At 35.2% G+C, this 18222-nt stretch overlaps 2 protein-coding genes across 4 annotated transcripts in view; one reads left to right on the top strand and one right to left on the bottom strand.

Annotated features, from left to right (window-relative positions):
* Window positions 1-18222, top strand: part of LOC135846965 (cell adhesion molecule DSCAM-like) — a 640919-nt gene that overhangs the window by 352516 nt on the left and 270181 nt on the right. The window lies entirely within an intron of this gene.
* Window positions 12759-17018, bottom strand: LOC135848966 (uncharacterized). Its single transcript, XM_065369077.1, has 6 exons — window positions 16907-17018; window positions 16339-16625; window positions 15101-15295; window positions 14835-15011; window positions 14489-14728; window positions 12759-14393 (listed from the first exon to the last, which is right to left on the bottom strand). The coding sequence occupies exons 1-6, from the start codon at window positions 16989-16991 to the stop codon at window positions 13413-13415; spliced, it is 1965 nt and encodes a 654-aa protein (XP_065225149.1). The 5' UTR covers window positions 16992-17018; the 3' UTR covers window positions 12759-13412.

The raw sequence follows: 18222 nt of genomic DNA, 5'->3' as shown, positions 1-18222 counted from the left end.
TGAAAATGCAAGTAGATATATCTTCACCGAAGGATTTTTTTTTTTACTTTTAAGTGGTTCAAAAAACGACTTGGGTGTACTCTAAAGGAGCCATGTCCTTGCCACACCGAGTGAACCGCAACAATTTCAGAATTTTTAGAGCGGAAGAAATGTACACGTGATAAGGAACTTGTCTACTTGCTTACTCGGGTTCGGAGAAAGTTCCACCATCGGTGAAATTTTTATTAAACTTTGCGTACCTATGGAAATTCTGGTCTCAACTTGGTTCGAGAGAGATAATAAACGTGCGTAAAAATGGCGAAGAAATTCTAGCGGTGAAAATTTACGCATCAACTTCGTAGTTTTGACCTCAAGATTATACTTAGTTTTACTCAGTGAGGTATGTGAGAGCGCATGTTTGTCATTTTGAGCAGTTCTGGAGGCTCCAGTAGGTTTTTGAAAGTGTAAATTTCCGCGAAATTTAACCAAATGAAGTTGGAAAAATAAAATTTACTCCGTATATGCTAATCTCAGTTTGTTGAAATGACTGAAGCTCGATAAGATCCAAACAGACATAATCAGATAAAAACTTTAATCTGATCAGATCTGGTATGATAAGTTCCATAAATATCTAGACCGAATCTGATTTGACCAAACAGATATACAAATAAGATAAAAACTAAAATCTGATCAGATCTTTTAAGATCCGGTCAAAAGAAATTGGTTCCAGAAATACCCAGATCTAATCTTATCTGAACAGGTTAAATTTTATCGAGACTTCTATTCGATTATCACTAATCAGATTAAAGTGGTTCCAAACAAACGCAAAGAACAAATCTAATCTGATAAAATCTAAACCGATCTAATCCATTCTACACTGCAGGTAATCTGACCAGATCTGATTATAGACTCGGCTAAATCAAATTATTGGTTCTAGAGAATATTTTGATTGACTTGATCTGATCCGATCAGTCAGGTCTGGTAGATCCATTTCGGCCCCCACTACTGCATCTGATCAGATATGAACAAATCAATAAGGTTTTGATTGGATCTTGTAAAATTAAATTAGAGTTATGGAACGTCCAAATTTGGTTAAATCTTTTGAAATCGAATTGGGTCCGAGGAATTTCTGGATCAGATTTGATCTGATCAAATAAAACTTGATACAGAGGAATGATTTTGTCTTATCTACAACGAAACCGGTCTGATGAAATCCCATGCGATTTTCTCAATTGAATCTGATCAGATCCGAACAAGTCCACTCGAATCAAGACATCAATCTGGCCAAAAATGATCCAATTGGTCAAATCAGTAGTGGGAATGTCCAGATCGGATCTGATCAGATCTGATGAGATCCTCTCTGATTAGATCTGATGAGATCTTCTCTGATTAGATCAGATGAGATCTTCTCTGATTAGATCAGATGAGATCTTCTCTGATTAGATCTGATGAGATCTTCTCTGATTAGATCTGATGAGATCCTGATCTTCTCTGATTAGATCTGATGAGATCTTCTCTGATTAGATCTGATGAGATCCTGATCTTCTCTGATTAGATCTGATCAGATCTTCTCTGATTACAGCTGATCAGATCTTCTCTGATTACAGCTGATCAGATCTTCTCTGATTACAGCTGATCAGATCTTCTCTGATTACAGCTGATCAGATCTTCTCTGATTAGATCTGATCAGATCTTCTCTGATTAGATCTGATCAGATCTTCTCTGATTAGATCTGCATGATCACATCTTCTCTGATTAGATCTGCATGATCACATCTTCTCTGATTAGATCTGCATGATCACATCTTCTCTGATTAGATCTGCATGATCACATCTTCTCTGATTAGATCTGCATGATCACATCTTCTCTGATTAGATCTGCATGATCACATCTTCTCTGATTAGATCTTAGCAGATCTTCTCTGATTACAGCTGATCACATCTTCTCTGATCAGATCTGATGAGATCTTCTCTGATTACAGCTGATCACATCTTCTCTGATAAGATCTGATCAGATCCACAAGATAAGCCCTGAAATTTCGATCTGATCAATTGAAATTAGATCCTTGTCGAGATCAGATCAGATCAGCACATCCTTATTGTAGTATCTGAACGATAAGAAAGGCTTGAAGCTTTGATCTGATCAAATAAAATGGTATCCTGGGGAATGCACGGATCTGCTCTGATCCTATTCGATGAAAAAAGGTCTGATCAGATCCGAATAATGGTTTTCCCAATTGAATTTCATCAAATCAGAGCAGATCAAACCTGATCAAAATTGTTTTAAGATGACTTATTGATCTGGGCGAACTGAATCGGATCCTTGGGATTTCCAGATCAGATCAGATCAAACAATGAAATGTGATATTAAGTATAATATAATGAATATCTATCCATTTTGGGCCTGATGTTGTATGCTATCATTTTTCGGGGAGTGGGCAGCATTGACTCCAACAATATTCTGGTTATCGATTTTTTCGCCAACTTACCCAATTTTCGAACCACTTTGGAAGATTTAAACCTTCAATGAGCAGATACTTTTTTTTGTGTGCGAGATATCTCTTAGATCCTCACCTCATATGCTCCATTGAAAAAAGGAGCAACATGCTGACTGAGTCACCGAAAAAATTCCTCGTGTATAAGCAATTTACCGATCAATTCGACCATAAGGTACTTAGGTTACCTACGAATAAAAAAAATCATTCGCTGACATTGTTCCGTAATTTCAATCACATCCCTATAAAAATTATGCACCTGTACCTCATCTCAGTACTTTTCCATATACACCACAGAATAAAAAAGGGAACGTAATTTTACACAACTCCTGCAGTATAGAACGTTACAACACCAAAGACGACGCTCAGAAACGCAAAAAAATACACAGGGAAGAATTGACCTCTATATTATTATATGCTTGTCACGTAAAGGTTTTTTATATAACGTCTCTACCTTGGCCACCAGTGCATAACATGTACATACATACATAGAAGAACACAGAGACACCCGAATACGTGTTATAGCTCGCATCTCCTCCTCAATGGACCATCTCTCGCGGACTAGACATTTATTGAATACATTTGACGTACAATATACCGGCCCTTGTACGTCTTCTATCCAAGAGACGAAGCAGCGATGGTAGCTGGTGAAAAAATTTCAATTTATGACGTTTATTTTGTGTAGAAAAATGCCATCTCGGTTGTATAATCTCTTCTTCGCTGGTGCACGAAATCACCGCGTTAGACCACACAAACGTGTACAATAAAATATAAATGTGTAGTAGTCGTGTTTGATTCTTCGTTATTACTGCGTTATAGGAAGATTCTTCTTATTTTGCTTCTTGCTTTATTCAATGGCTTGTCCTTTTTTTCCCCCGAAGATGATTGTGCCCTTCATCTGCACGTAAGTATAATTTAGTCCACGTGCGCTTCAATTTTTTTCTTTCCACTTGTACCAGCATATTCGTTGAAATTATTTTTTTCATTTGTGCATATATGTAAATGCTATAGGTTAGGTATTTATAGATTCATCGTGGTCAAAATCTACGACAAGTTCTTTTCTTCAGCCATCCGTACTCGTGAATACTTGGGCCATTTCTTGCGACCTTATTCGGTTTATTGTACGTCATTTTCCACGTGGTACATTCTATATTTTCGTCAGCAGTCTCAAAATATGTAAGAATCACGAAGACCTGCTCGTGACAATGAATTCTTTGCACACTTGCACAGTCAACATCAAATATGACAATACCAGAGATGACGACTCTACTACCCCCCTCCCTCTTCAAAAAATCTGAGTGCTGGGTTCTTTTTTCAACCTTCAGTGATAGCTTGTCACTATCAATATTGTCTTCATTTCGCTGGTAATGCAAAAGTATGTAGGTATTTTTTTTTTTTTTTGGCAAAATCGTTTGCCATCACGTGTAACGAGTAGGTAGATGAGTCCATAAATACTTCCCTGTAGCTATACCAGAATACTCGTACCCAATATCTGCGTACTCCTTCCTCCTTGAACCATGGAACTCCACATTTCATGAATTACAATCCATCGTATTGTTATGTTTCTGTCGCCATATCAAGTATGTACACGCACGTATCTCGAAACGATGAAAAAGCCATTTCGTGGTACCACAATATCCACAGAATTGATGAATCAGCGAAGGCATATTTCACGTAAACATTCAAAGGTTTTCATGCCAAGCAACGCACCTTTGATATGAAAAATATGCTAAATGTATAAAATTTTTATTATAATGTAGGTACATGGGCATGAAACATGATTTTGTCAACATTTGGTATTTACAATTTCAGGGTTTGAAATTTTTATTAAAAAGGTTCGGTATTATTTAATTTAGGTTTTATGGATCGAAAGTGAACCTATAATAGTCCGGCATGTGACAATAGGGGTAATTGCACCCCTCCCCCCGCCGATCATCCGGGACAACTTTTTTCTTAAAGGGGACATCCTAAGGAACATTTTAAAGCAAACTATCCAAAAAAAAAGTTGGCCTTACTTACAAAATGGCGGCCATTTTGATTGACAGGTCAGCCGAAATCGCATTTTGCGTTTTAACATGGGACTTGCAGGAACTTTTTCAAACTTTACAAAGGTAGATCGAAAGATCATGCAAAAATTTATCACCTGTCAAAATTTCAAGTGCTAAAATATGCGTTTTTCGATTTTTGGTGAATTTTTGAAAATCGAATTTAGGCCAAAAATGAGGGAAAAAATCAAAATCTTACCAAATTGACCAAGAAAGCTGAAATTTGGGATATACCTTATTTTCAAGATGCCAAATCGATTGGAAACAGTTTCAACCCGTTTTGAGCAGTTCTGGAGCCTCCAGCAGATTTTTGAAACTCGAAATTCCCAGAAAATTCCATCAAATTGGAGTTATAAAGCTGAAATTTATTCTAAAAACTAATTTCAATACGCTACGAAGTACTGCAGGTGAATTTTAAGTCGTTTTGGATCCTCCAGCGACTTTTTGAAAATTCCTGCAGCCTCCAGCAGATTTTTGAAACTTTAAATTTTCACAAAATTTCATCAAATGGAGATGGAAATCTTAAATTTACTCTACACTCCAATTTTAACACCCTCTGAAAACAACTTCTGGTAGATTCCAACTAATGTTAGAGCATCCAACGACTTTCTTTGAAAATTACTGGAGCCTCCAGTAGATTTTTGTAACTTTAATTTTTCACAAAATTTCATCAAATGGAGATGGAAATCTGAAATTTACTCTAGACTCCAATTTTAACACCCTCTGAAGGCGACTTCAGGTGAGTTTTAGTCATTTTAGGACCTCCAGCGACTTTTTTGAAAATTACTGGAGCCTGCAGTATATTTTTGAAACTTGAAATTTCGCCAACATTAACCCTTTGGAGGTTCTCTAGGTTTTCGGGTTAGAAAATTGAAGTGCCTTAATGAGTGTGATAGGGTACCTCGCCCAATTGGCCACACCACAAAAAAGTCGAGCTTTTGATGAAAAGTTTTATAGGAAAATGAAAGTTTCCAAAAAATACAAATGTGACATTTCCTAAAAAAAAATTGAATGTATGCAGAATTTTTTTTGAAAAAATGAACCAAATACATGTGTCAAAAACATTGAACAAAAGCACTCTTTCAAAAAATGAAATTAAAATTGAATTGGAAAAAAGTAAAAAAACAAGGTTGAAAAAAGTCATCTGGCAGTTCACAAATTCAGCGAGAATCAAATCTTGTTGGCAAAAATGCCTTTGTTTAAAGCATGAAGAGAAGAAAAATCTATGTCGCTAAGAGAGGATTTTTTATCAAGTCATAAAATCTTTTCGGAAATTGAGCCGAAATATGGGAAAAAATTGAGCGAAATTGCGAGCTTTCTGGCAGGAGGTAACTAATTATAAAAACATTTTCGCCTTTATTCACGAGATGTAGCATAGAATTTTCTTTCATTTTGGGAAAAAATGAGTATTTTATCACTTATTGGAGTATAGGAATATGAAGATGAAGATGAAGAGAAATAGTGAACAAAAACACAAATCCACAGCGTAAACGAAATGAAAGACTGAACTCGTAGATGAATTTGGATTTTTATTTACTATTTTTACTATTTCTCTTCATCTTCATCTTCATATTCCTATACTCCAATAAGTGATAAAATACTCATTTTTTCCCAAAATGAAAGAAAATTCTATGCTACATCTCGTGAATAAAGGCGAAAATGTTTTTATAATTAGTTACCCCCTACCAGAAAGCTCGCAATTTTGCTAAATTTTTTCCCATATTTCGGCTCGATTTCCGAAAAGATTTTATGACTTGATAAAAAATCCTCTCTTAGCGACATAGATTTTTCTTCTCTTCATGCTTTAAACAAAGGCATTTTTGCCAACAAGATTTGATTCTCGCTGAATTTGTGAACTGCCAGATGACTTTTTTCAACCTTGTTTTTTTATTTTTTTCCAATTCAATTTTAATTTCATTTTTTGAAAGAGTGCTTTTGTTCAATGTTTTTGACACATGTTTTTGGTTCATTTTTTCAAAAAAAAATTCTGCATACATTCAATTTTTTTTTAGGAAATGTCACATTTGTGTTTTTTGGAAACTTTCATTTTCCTATAAAACTTTTCATCAAAAGCTCGACTTTTTTGTGGTTTGGCCAATTGGGCGAGGTACCCTATCACACTCATTAAGGCACTTCAATTTTCTAACCCGAAAACCTAGAGAACCTCCAAAGGGTTTATCAAATGGAGTTGGCAAGCTGAAATTTACTTCGCAGACTACATGGTGGTTTCAAATGGTTTTAAAGCTTCAAGCTACTTTTAGGAAATTTCAATTTTCCAAAAAAACGTCATACAACCTTTCAAAAAGTTGCTGGAGGCTCCAAAACGACTTGAAATTCACCAGCAGTCAACTTTGTAGCGTATTGAAATTAGTTTGCAGAATGAATTTCGACTCTCCATTTTAGTTTGATGACATTTTGGGAAAATTTAAAGTTTCAAAAATCTACTGGAGGCTCCAGTAATTTTCAAAAAAGTCGTTGGATGCTCTAAAATGACTTGAAATCTACCAGAAGTTGTTTTCAGAGGGTGTTAAAATTGGAGTGTAGAGTAAATTTCACATTTCCATCTCCATTTGATGAAATTTTGTGAAAATTTAATGTTTCAAAAATCTGCTGGAGGCTTCAGTAATTTTCAAAAAGTCGCTGGAGGATCCAAAACGACTTGAAATTCACCTGCAGTACTTCGTAGAACATTGAATTTAGTTTTTAGAATAGATTTCAGCATTACAAGTCCAATTTAATGGAATTTTGTGGGAATTTCGAGTTTCAAAAATCTGCTGGAGGCTCCAGAACTGCTCAAAACGGGTTGAAACCGTTTCCAATCGATTTGGCATGTCGAAAATAGAGTATATCCCAAATTTCAGCTTTCTTGGTCAATTTGGTAAAATTTTGATTTTTTTCTCATTTTTGGCCTAAATTCGATTTTCAAAAATTCACCAAAAATCGAAAAACGCATTTAAAGCACTTGAAATTTTGACAGGTGATAAATTTTTGCATGATATCTTTCGATCTACCTTTGTAAAGTTTGAAAAAGTTCGTGCAAGTCCTATGTTAAAACGCAAAATCTGCGATTTTGGCGGACATGTCAATCAAAATGGCCGCCATTTTGCAAGTAAGGCCAACATTTTTTTTCGAAAGTTTGCTTTAAAATGTTCCTTAGGATGTCCCCTTTAAGAAAAAAGTTGTCCCGGAGGATCGGCGGGGGGGGGGGTGCAATTACTCCTATTGTCATATGCCGGACTAATACCTAGTTCGAGTTGTGAAATACGTACATAAATATATTCAAAAACTAGCATTCGTATAGGAATCAGAGGGAGAAAAACCAGCGTTTTCTGTTGGCACATATTTTTCTAGCATGTAAAATTTTGCTTTATTTTTTTGAATCGATGTGAGAGGCTGAAATCGAGTAATCCATTGCTGAAATGGATGATATTTTAAGTTCACTGAAAACTTTGCCCCCCCCCCTAGCAGCCGTCTAAAAATGGCTAGAGGGCTGCCATTTGCGCCATTGGTCATCCGTTTGGAAGTTCTTTTCGCAGGAAAAATTTCAAAAAAATCGCCGACCCCCCATCACTTCTTGGTCGAATTGACGTGGAATGACCCAGTAGACAGATTCCTTCAGCGAATCTTTAACGGCGAATCGTGAACATTTCCTAAAAATTGTCTGGAAATCTCTACTTTTAATCTTTCTAAAATTTTTCCAAATGAAACGTCTCTGGTCGAGAAAATTTTGTGCTGTGTATTAGAATCGGTTGACAATGACAGTATTACCAGAGGCATACTCTCGAATATAAACAACAATTGATTCGATAAGTTTTGTTTGGAAACACAAACGTAATACGTAGAACGTTCGTGTAATTGTATACGTAAAATGACACGTGTTGAAAAACGAACCCAAGTTTATGTGTACCCTCCACTCCTCACCGCCGTCCCTATTCATGGGCATGCGGTGTTGAAGGGCTGTATAGTAACACTTTTTCGATAATTTATGAATATTAATTCGTCGTCGACGGCTTGTTTATTTTTCTCATTATTTGATTTTAATTGCATTACTATCGTAAATCGAAACAAGGCGGAATTATTCATGAAAATTTAATTCTCCGTTTGTCGCCTGTGCGTTTCATTCGCCGCCCTTTCGAAGAGTCGAAGAGAAACAGACAAACCGTGAGACGAAATGAATGCGATAAAATGATGGCTCTTTTTGTATAGTGCTCGAAGCTCGAACGAGGCTCAGCTCCGCTTGCGGCGCAGCCCGTGTATTTTAAGTTTACATCGTCCGCAGAAATTTATAAAATCGGCACCATTAAGCCTCCTCATTTTCAGCATACTCGTAGAAATGTAACGAACGAGGAGAAAGATGAACAGGGCAGACAAAAAGGTCGATTAATTAGGTACGTAAAATTTTACTCGTCGTAAATCGAAAACGACACGATACGATGTGGTCGGGGAAGGGGAGGGGGACTCAAGTGTCTGCAGTTCGAATGCCAAATTTTATATATAAATTTGAACGAATACCAAATTTTTTGCCAAGATGAAGAATCCAGTCAGTCGTCGTCGTCGTCGCGTAGAATTTCTGATAAAAATGGTACGAATTTTTTTCTTCTCTCGTTCATTCTGGTCCATCGTCGTCATCGACGACGCCATCATTGTTGTACGAGGCAGCTTTGTCGTCTGTGCACCTAATACTTGTATTAATATAATATTTCGCGTACACCGAACCGATCGAACGACGTTTCAAAGATTGGCTGCGAGAAAAATTTCATTTTGGGTGAAAAATTTTCTATTAAATTTTACGTGTGGAGGATTTTAATAATGGTGGAAAAAAGAGTGATTTTTAATAAAACTCGCTTCCAAGTCTCTAATATTTCTAGCTGCAGTACAATACATGGCCTCGATATAAGGTGAAAAATAGTGTGGGAATGTTATTATTGTAAATGTTATATATTGAATATAGATATATGTAGGTAGCTGAAAAGGTAGGCAGGGTAAAGGTACCTTACCTGTAGGTATTTTCAATAATAATTTTTTTTCTAGCTTAGATTTTCTCGTCGCTGGCTCCCACCTACTGGTATATAAGAGTATTATCGTCAGTGAAAGTGAGGCAGAAGTGGAGAGAGCTCGTTGGCGAGGTAGCAGAATTTCATGGGTCATTTTATATTATGTATAGAAAAAGATTGTAATATTTGCGACACACGATAGCACGATGGCTATATTACCAAGTTGGAATTGAAAAATTTTCCCAGGTGCGAATTTTCATATTTCACGTCTCGTCGTCGTCGTTCGAGAGAATAAACTAAGCCGGGCGACCTTTTGATGGAATGTGTTGCCGGTTCGGTTAGTTTGTACCTTTACAATAATGTATTTGGGTAGAATAGAGAGGAATTTTTATGAAATTTCGTATAATATATTTGATTTTCGCTATCGTCCTCGTCGCGTGTCGAACAAAGGATGAGATTTCGTATTTGTCGATGTTTGGCTAGAAATGTTAATTCGGTATTTCGGATTTTCAGGTTAACGTGTAGGTATATGTATAATTCGTTTTTAGCGAAATCACGTGGGTTTCTGTGAACTTCAAAGATGGAGAAAATTTTGGGAAATCTTTTTTGTTGATTAGGTGCTAATTCAATCGAAATATGAAACATCGTTTGACAGTCTTTTTCAATTAGTATCCACCTACAATGGACAAATATTCAAGCTGGAAACGAGTAGGTATATAGGTCTAATATTTTCATTCGATACCTACATGTTTCTAATGCAAACAGTTCATTTACATCAGAAGTATCGAATTTATTAAACAGGGCGTTCCTAACTTTCAGTGTACCTAAAGATCCACTTTGATATCCCCAAAATCAAGAGGTAAAATTTACCAGATTACAGAAAAATCAGGTCAACGTCCCGTGAAAGTGAATGAAAAAAAGTTGATTCCAAAAATTGCCAAATGATAAATTATAAAATTAATATTTTTCAATAAAAATTACACACAATAAAAAAATTGACTAACTTTCAATCCAGATTTGGCTCGACAGTGAGAGGAGAAGAAATTTCGACCAAAATTGACCTATCAAGAGAGACAAATCGTTTGAAAAATCAATTTTTTATATGTAGCATTTTTGAAGGTTCTTTCATCCATGCTAAATATTCTGAAAAAAATATACCTACGTTGTGTATCTTATCAGTGGCAGACTGTCCTATGATGTTACCTGGCGATCGCCAGGTGGCCCCGGGGCCCTGATTAAACCAAAAAAATATGATATTTTCACTTTCTCCAACAAAAATTTTTGTAGGGTTTTGCCCGAGCGAAAAATCTAAATTTTCAATCTTAGTACATTCAAATTCTAAAATTTTGTGGTCAAACTTATCAGTCACCACAAATAATATTATTACCTACCTCTCAAAATACAAATTTTTGAAATTTTCTGCCCTCACTTCACTTGGGCGTGTGTGATTTTTTTTTCAAATTGAATTCAAACTTTTATAAAAATCTACCTATATTGAGTAGGCATTCTTTCAAGAAATTTTCTAACCAGAAAAAGCACTTTTCACCTCAAAAAACGTTGTTTTGCTTCTTTTTGATACTAGCTTTTGCTCTTACTCCGCTCTGGGCCTGTTTGCTTTTCATTTTCAAATTTGAAATTTTTAAAAAACAGTCATTCAAGTTCTAAAATTTTGAGCTGAAAAAGTGAACACATTTTTCAAAAACATCGTAATTTTTCATCTCTTGAAATAAAAATTTTTAAAAGCTTTTGCCCTCGCTTTGCTCGTGTCAATTTCTATCCTTTCTCTAAACCATAAAAAATTATTTTTTGAAGGTTCCATAAATTCAGAAGGGAAAATAAGAATTTTGCATAAGCCCAATTTCGAATTAAGTAAGTATTATCAATTGACAAAATTGTCATTTCATTTTTTATTTCCACTTTAAAAACTTATCATTTCATTCAGTAAATTGCGGTATTTTTTTCTTATGGCCAATTTTTCCTCCGCCTCCTCCCCTCAAAAAATTGCCTCTTTTTTGCTATTAATAAATATTGAATAAAAAAACATAAGCAAAAATCAATCGCACAACTTGCATTCAAGTATCCAAACCTGTGAAAAAAACAGAACGAGGAAGATTTATAGGAGGAAAGGAAACATTTTGGGGGGGTCCATTCGGTGCATCCGCCAGGGGCTCCAAACCGACCCAGTTCGCCACTGTATCTTATCTATAGATGTGAATGTGATGAACATAGGTATCATTTAATATACAGGTATTTGCACATTTTTTTCGGGTCAGAATTTTTGAATGTATTTTTGAAGAGAACTAAAAAAAAAATGAATAGAAAAGGAAATCGAGAGGAAAAGTATAAAATTACGAAGATTGATTTTAAAATTGGAAAAAGTAGTATTTTTTAGACAAATTTTGACAAATGTTTGGACTTTTTGGCAATTTTTGCAAAAGTACTACTTTCAGACTATTTCGGCGTAAAACAGAATTTTTTGGCCAACTTGTCAAAAAAAGGTCTTTGCGTACAATATTTGTCAAAATAGTAGAACTTGCTGACAATTTTAACAAAAAGCAGGAGTTTTGAAAATGTTGGCTGGAAACAAAAGTTTTTTTTACAATAAGTAAGGTAATCTATTTTTTGGTAAAAAAAAAAACAGTTTTTTTTTATAACTACGAAAGCAATTAATTTTGACAATGATTTGGCAAAAACAGAGACTTCTCAGAATAATTTTGGCAAAAGTAGGAATTTTCTAAATTCACCAAAGGGCAATAAAATTTTTGGATAATTTGGACAAACGTCACATACATTGCATAAAACTTCGTTGAAACATTTAAATTAACATAAAAATACTTAAAAAGTATAAAAATCAATAGAAATTGTCAAAAACTGATTAAAATTTAGGAGGAAAGTTTCGCGAAATTTGATGAAAATTGCATACGTAGAACTTTGCTAAAACACGTGTAAAAAATGACATAAAAATACTTCAAAACAATTTAATGTTATTCAAATTTACAAAAAACTAATTAGATTCTGTAACATTTTGTGAAATATTAAAAAGTTGTAAAAACTAAAATAAAAATTGAAATCATTCAAAATTAGGTACTAAAAACTGATAACTTTTTTGCAAAATTTGCAGAAGGAATCGTGAAAACGTGTTAAAAACAAAAAAAAATGAAAATACCCAATAAAAAGTGATTAAATTTGGCTAAATCTAGCAAAGAAATTGCATAAAACATTATCAAAATGCGTTTAAAATGACATAAAAACGGGTGAGAAGCACTCAAATCGTTAAAAAAATTCCAATAGGTGAAATTTGAGTGAAATTTATCAAAAAGTGTGTAAAATCTGGTTAAAAACCAATAAATTATTTGAAAATGGTGCAAAATTTTTTGAATACCGAAGAAGTCAACGTGATGGCAAAATGTTTGAAAATGAACGAACTCTTGAATTTTGGCACATTTTAAACATCTTTCTTCTTCCTTTCCAACTTCTGATTATTTCTCAAATGTCCTTACGCCGCGCCTCCGGATTATCAATGTCAGCGTTTTACTTGAAGAAGTGATCGAATAAAGGACATTTACACAGTTCATAATAAATTTCGGTGTCCATAAATACCCTCAAGTGAGCCTTCGCGCGGTTATGATTCCTCTTTATTGCATGAAGTTTGATTTTCATTTATTTTTTGGTTTTTTGATCCAAGAATGTTGTACGATACTCAAATGCCCAAAAGTGACTAAAATACGAATTTTCAGTGTAAGTATATGCGGAACAGTTTAAATCATTTGAGGCATTTATTGAAAATTAGACGTGAACTTGAAATTTAATGACAATATTTTTATGTTGTGTGTTATTTCTGTAGGTATCGACAATTGACTTTCGACAAGAACTATTTTACTTTTCGATTCTATAGAAAAATTATGTAGTCGTTGATTGTTCATCTCTACGGGGAGAGCGATGACTTCCAGGCGAATCAATAGACATTGAAGGGACTGCAGGCTGTTTCCCATCTCCTTGGAAAAACTGCAGATCATCATCAGAATCCGATCCCAGCGGATAGGACTGCCCTTTTATTGTTGTGCTAAATGGTAAATCATCATCGGAGTCAACTGGGGATGACGGATGGGCCCTAGTGCTTGATATTTCTCTCTCGTCATCGGTATCTTCTTCATTAACAATCTCACGAACAGGTGCAGCTTGAGGTCTTTCAATAATAATATCCTTCGGAGACGGATCGATTAGCTCGGTTAACCGTTGTAATTCATTGACTTCTCCATCATCACTGCCATTCTCGCCACCCTCTTGCAATCCTTGTAGAGGCGTTCTTGGTCTGACTTTATTTTCAAGTCTGTTCAAAGTTAGCATCCTTTCATACACATTTCGTTCTACCGGAACTGGTTTATCGGTTTTCTCTTCGTGATCAAACTCCACAAAACCGTTCAAATTTAAATCTGATAATTTTTGCTTTCTCCATCTCCATCTCCACAAACTTTTCCCTTGACCTATGCGATCAAGTACGTCAGAATTGGTTGGACAAACATAGATGTACTTGGATTTGAACTCAGAATTCAATAACTCAGGCTTCGTGAATTTAGTCACCTCATCCCAGCCCCAGTCTGAGGTCACGTCTTGTTTGCAGACTTTCTTGTCGCTAGTTGGTTCGAAATGCGGATCGTTGTGTAGGATAACTGTGGCCGAAAGCCAGCATCCACTTTTATCCGAGCACTTGGGTAATTTGTATTTGACGATTTTGAAAATTATATCGGGTGCTGGAATTTTCGAGTTTTCGGAATCTAAATACACAGCTGCTGTCTTATCTCTGAAGAGTCTGCTTTTAATTTTCGGCAAGTGCAATTTACCGTGTATGCCCGATGTGATATACAATCCGGTTCCAAGCTCCTGTAATTGGGTAGAAACATGACATCAGTCCATTATTCAATGACTTTTTTTTAAAAATAAAGTTCACTCAATGAATTGAATGATTGAATACTCACTCGAAACAAAGCGTACAAAAATTTATCCAATTTTTTCATCACCAGTTCCAACGTACTGGACCATAAAGGAACAGTAGCCATATTTGAGCAAATCGAATCTCGATAACTACCAAAGTGAAACTGATCAATTGGTATTAACAGCCATTTACTCAGGCATTCTTTACCATTTTTACCTCCGCAAACTGCTTCAGATGATTTTTCGGGTAGCAGTAAATTGGAAAATATGATTTCTTGATTAGCCTATCGCAAGAGTCGTAAAATTATCAATTATTCCCAGAACTAGTACAGATAAATTAAGTAATACATTAATTAAAATATTCGAGTTTTTTTTTTTTTTTTTACATACTTCGGCGTATAATTCATCCAGACCTACACCTTCGTAGGCCTCTTCAGCCAAGCTGTACTCCTCACAAGACCAGGAAACAGGCCATCTATTATTGTTACGAATCTCATAATGGATTTTCTGCGGTGTCCATCGGAAGAAATCGAATTTAATTTTGAATAACCGAATCCACATAAAATGCTGAAAATTAATTCCAAACCAATTTGAAAATGATCACGGAATAGTTCTCATATCGTAAATTATGACCCAGTTCAATATTTCGTATTTACCACTTTATGATCGTCGTTAAACCAAACGATTTTGTCTTTGCCGAATAGCGAGCGTTTTACTTCTTTGATCGCGTGAAAGAAGGTTTCCCAAGTCATTTTTTCATTCACTGACGCAAATAGATCTTCAAGCTTGATGTACTGTTTACGATCGTAAAATGTATGAAAGTATTCTTCGTGCCTCATCCTGAAGTAAATCTGCGAAAAATAATTGCCCCATAAGTGGAAACGATTTGTTCGAGCTTTAAGTACAATGGAGTGGATCGCGAGACAAAAAGTCAAAGGATTTTGACCAAATTTAGCGAAAACTTTCGTTTTGAGTTGAAAATCACCCAGAAAAAATTCAAAGCTTTGGAGGTGTCTCTGAAGGGGAGATTTATGAGTCCTCAAAGATGCAGCATTTTTGAAAAAAATATGTTTTTTTCGCTCCCTGCAATCAATATTCACACGTCTTTCAGATTTTGCGTTTTCTAAATCCAAGACCATTTTTAGGGTTCCACTGACGATTAAAAATTTGCAAATTGATTAAGTATGTATTTTTGAAAAATTCGTGTTTCGAAAATATATACCTATTTTCTTCTCGAATAGGCAGGTACCTATTTCTTATAAATTAGTCCAAAAATTTGTGTTTTGGAATACAGTGGTGCCATTTTTTGTCATTATTGTCAATCAAAAAAATCAACAAAAATAGTTTTTTTGAAATTTGCAACAATGGCCAAAAAATCAGCCCTTCTGTGCTCCAAAATATTTCTCCAATTTCAGAAAAAATATTTTTCGATATTTTGGTGTAGGTACCTTCTTAATTGATTGAGAATACGAGACCACACTATGTAAGGTAAGATTGATGAAGAATCTCAAATGGCATCTTTTGGGACGAGGTCATTTTTCCCAAAAACAGGTTGAGGGGTGAGTAGGATATTTTTATTTTTTATAAATTAAAATTTTATTCAATAATTAAAATTTGTTGAATTAAAATATAATTATTTTTTTATGAAAACTTGACCAATGAATGGGCTATTTTATCCATTATCAAAAATTCGCCAAAATTCGAAAAATCAACTTCGCTAGCTGAAAATTTGGTTCTGAGGTGTGGGTGATTCGAATAGTATCAGTGAGCCAAATTCCAGCTGAATCGGATACGATGGGTGGACGAGGTTCCTCTTTGGGTAATTTTCAACACAAAACGATCTTCCCTAAAAATCATGGTTAGGTCTATCATATCGGAGTATCATGTTCGTTACCTCGTAGCCAAACTCGAAAGACCAATTATTCTTGCGGAAAAGCGCCGAAATTTGATACCCGTATCTGCAAATGTTCCTCCGGAATGGAGCAGAATCCAGCGTTTGTCTTTTCTCACATATTTGTTTTACAATCAGAGCGTTTTCAGTGATCGTCTGCGTTTTCACAAATTTTCTCTCAGCGCGGTCTTGTGCTGGGCAAGCGTTAGCCCAAGCATCGCAAAGTTCCACGTTTTTCATACTCGATGGTATATCATACAGCGAGCTGGTGAATCTGTTGAAGACAAGGGCTGCAAAACGATTTAAAAATCTGGCATTAGAAGGTCTCTCAAAGACTGGAACATCAAGAGGAGGATTGAAGGGAAGTTTTAACACATTGTGTCTTCGAGTTGACAAAATTTAGAGATATTTGAAGAATTATCTTGAATCGTCGTATTTTTGGATTTTTTTTTTGGTGGGAGGTGGAAGAGAAAAGGGGTCAGTGAGTTTAAGAACATTTTAGTGAAATCAGCTCGATTCGAATTTTTTGCAGAAATTGGACGAATTTACCATCACTAAAGTTATCGTTTACCTGCTTGTTCATTTTGAGCGAACACTTGTACCAAAAATTGGAACCAGATCACTATTGCGATTTTCAACGTGCACATACCCTTCATCTTATAGAAACTGAGACTTTAATGTCTCGATAACTTATGTAATATGACATTGAATTCGTGAAAAAAAAATTGCGAAATCATGTTGAAGATCACGCTGTTGTTGTAATCCTTACTGCTTTTCAACGTGTTGATTTATCGATGTGCACACACATATGATCGTCATCGTCAGCAGCTGTTGGTTAGATTTCGTTGAAAAATTGTAAGCAGGTTGTTACTTCATTTCTCAATGCGAACGCAAATCGCAATAGAAAAATCATAAAAACTATTTGAACCTGCGTCACCCTGTAAAAAATTACAGAGAGATAGCAATCAAAATCGCCTTCATACGACAGTGATATGATACCTACATAATTTGTGACCAGAGTACGTAATTTCACGTAGGTACCTAGACCTACACGCAAAATACATTGGAAAGGCACACGAAATACCTATATAGGTACGATTACTGCAGATGTTGAAAATACGTTAATTTTTGGCACAAGTGCGTCAGGCGTTTTTTGAAATGTGTCATTGTGTAAATATCAGATAGGGGACCTGTGGCATGAAATTTTTTTCCACGGTTTATGACGAGCGATGTATTTTCTCATTCGTTCGAAAAATCGATTTTGTAACGTTGTTTGATAGCTATAGTCCAGGAAGCCATGCTTCTTTTTCTTAAGAAGTAGGTACCTATACCTAACCTACATAATTTTTCAATTACTTTGGTTTCTTATTCTATCTACATTAATTTTTTATAATACAGAATTAGTTAAAGTATTGAAATCAAAGTGCAGCTCCTTTGGCAAACTCACTTTTGTAAAGACATATTTTGCACACTGTGCATTGAGTATTACATTTGCTCACATACCTACTTACTTCAAGGAGTGAGCTGTACCTAGCTTCTGCGAGCTTCACGAGTACCCAGCAACTTACCGCCTCAGTACCTATTTTTCAAATACATACAAATAAATTTTATGAAACACATAACATGTGTTACAAATACCTTAATAACAAAAACTTCTTTGATTATTCTTTTATGTACTGTTTATTTGTAAATATCACACGTACACTTAGAATCATCTACTCTAGTTATATAAACCAGTAAAATATTGAAAAAGGGAGGACACAAAGTGTTGTAAAGGAGTGTAAAAATACACATCACCTCAAGAGCGATCAACAAATGGACGAAGGGAGGTCCATCAGTGATACTCAATAAATTGAGATTTTGCAATAAGGGCTAACAGTCTTAAGC

This window comes from Planococcus citri, chromosome 5 (genome assembly GCF_950023065.1).
Source record: "Planococcus citri chromosome 5, ihPlaCitr1.1, whole genome shotgun sequence".
Classification (NCBI taxonomy): Eukaryota; Metazoa; Arthropoda; class Insecta; order Hemiptera; family Pseudococcidae; genus Planococcus; species Planococcus citri.
This window is presented reverse-complemented; position numbering and strand designations above follow the sequence as displayed.

Bases quoted from the DNA above. Each gene is read 5' to 3' on its own strand.
- LOC135848966 (XM_065369077.1), bottom strand. From the start codon at position 16,991: ATGAAGGGTATGTGCACGTTGAAAATCGCAATAGTGATCTGGTTCCAA. The intron at 16,626-16,906 runs GTAAACGATAAC...ATCGTTTTGCAG, and splicing joins CGCTCAAAATGAACAAGCAG to CCCTTGTCTTCAACAGATTC. The intron at 15,012-15,100 runs GTAAATACGAAA...ATTAATTTTCAG, and splicing joins TTAACGACGATCATAAAGTG to CATTTTATGTGGATTCGGTT.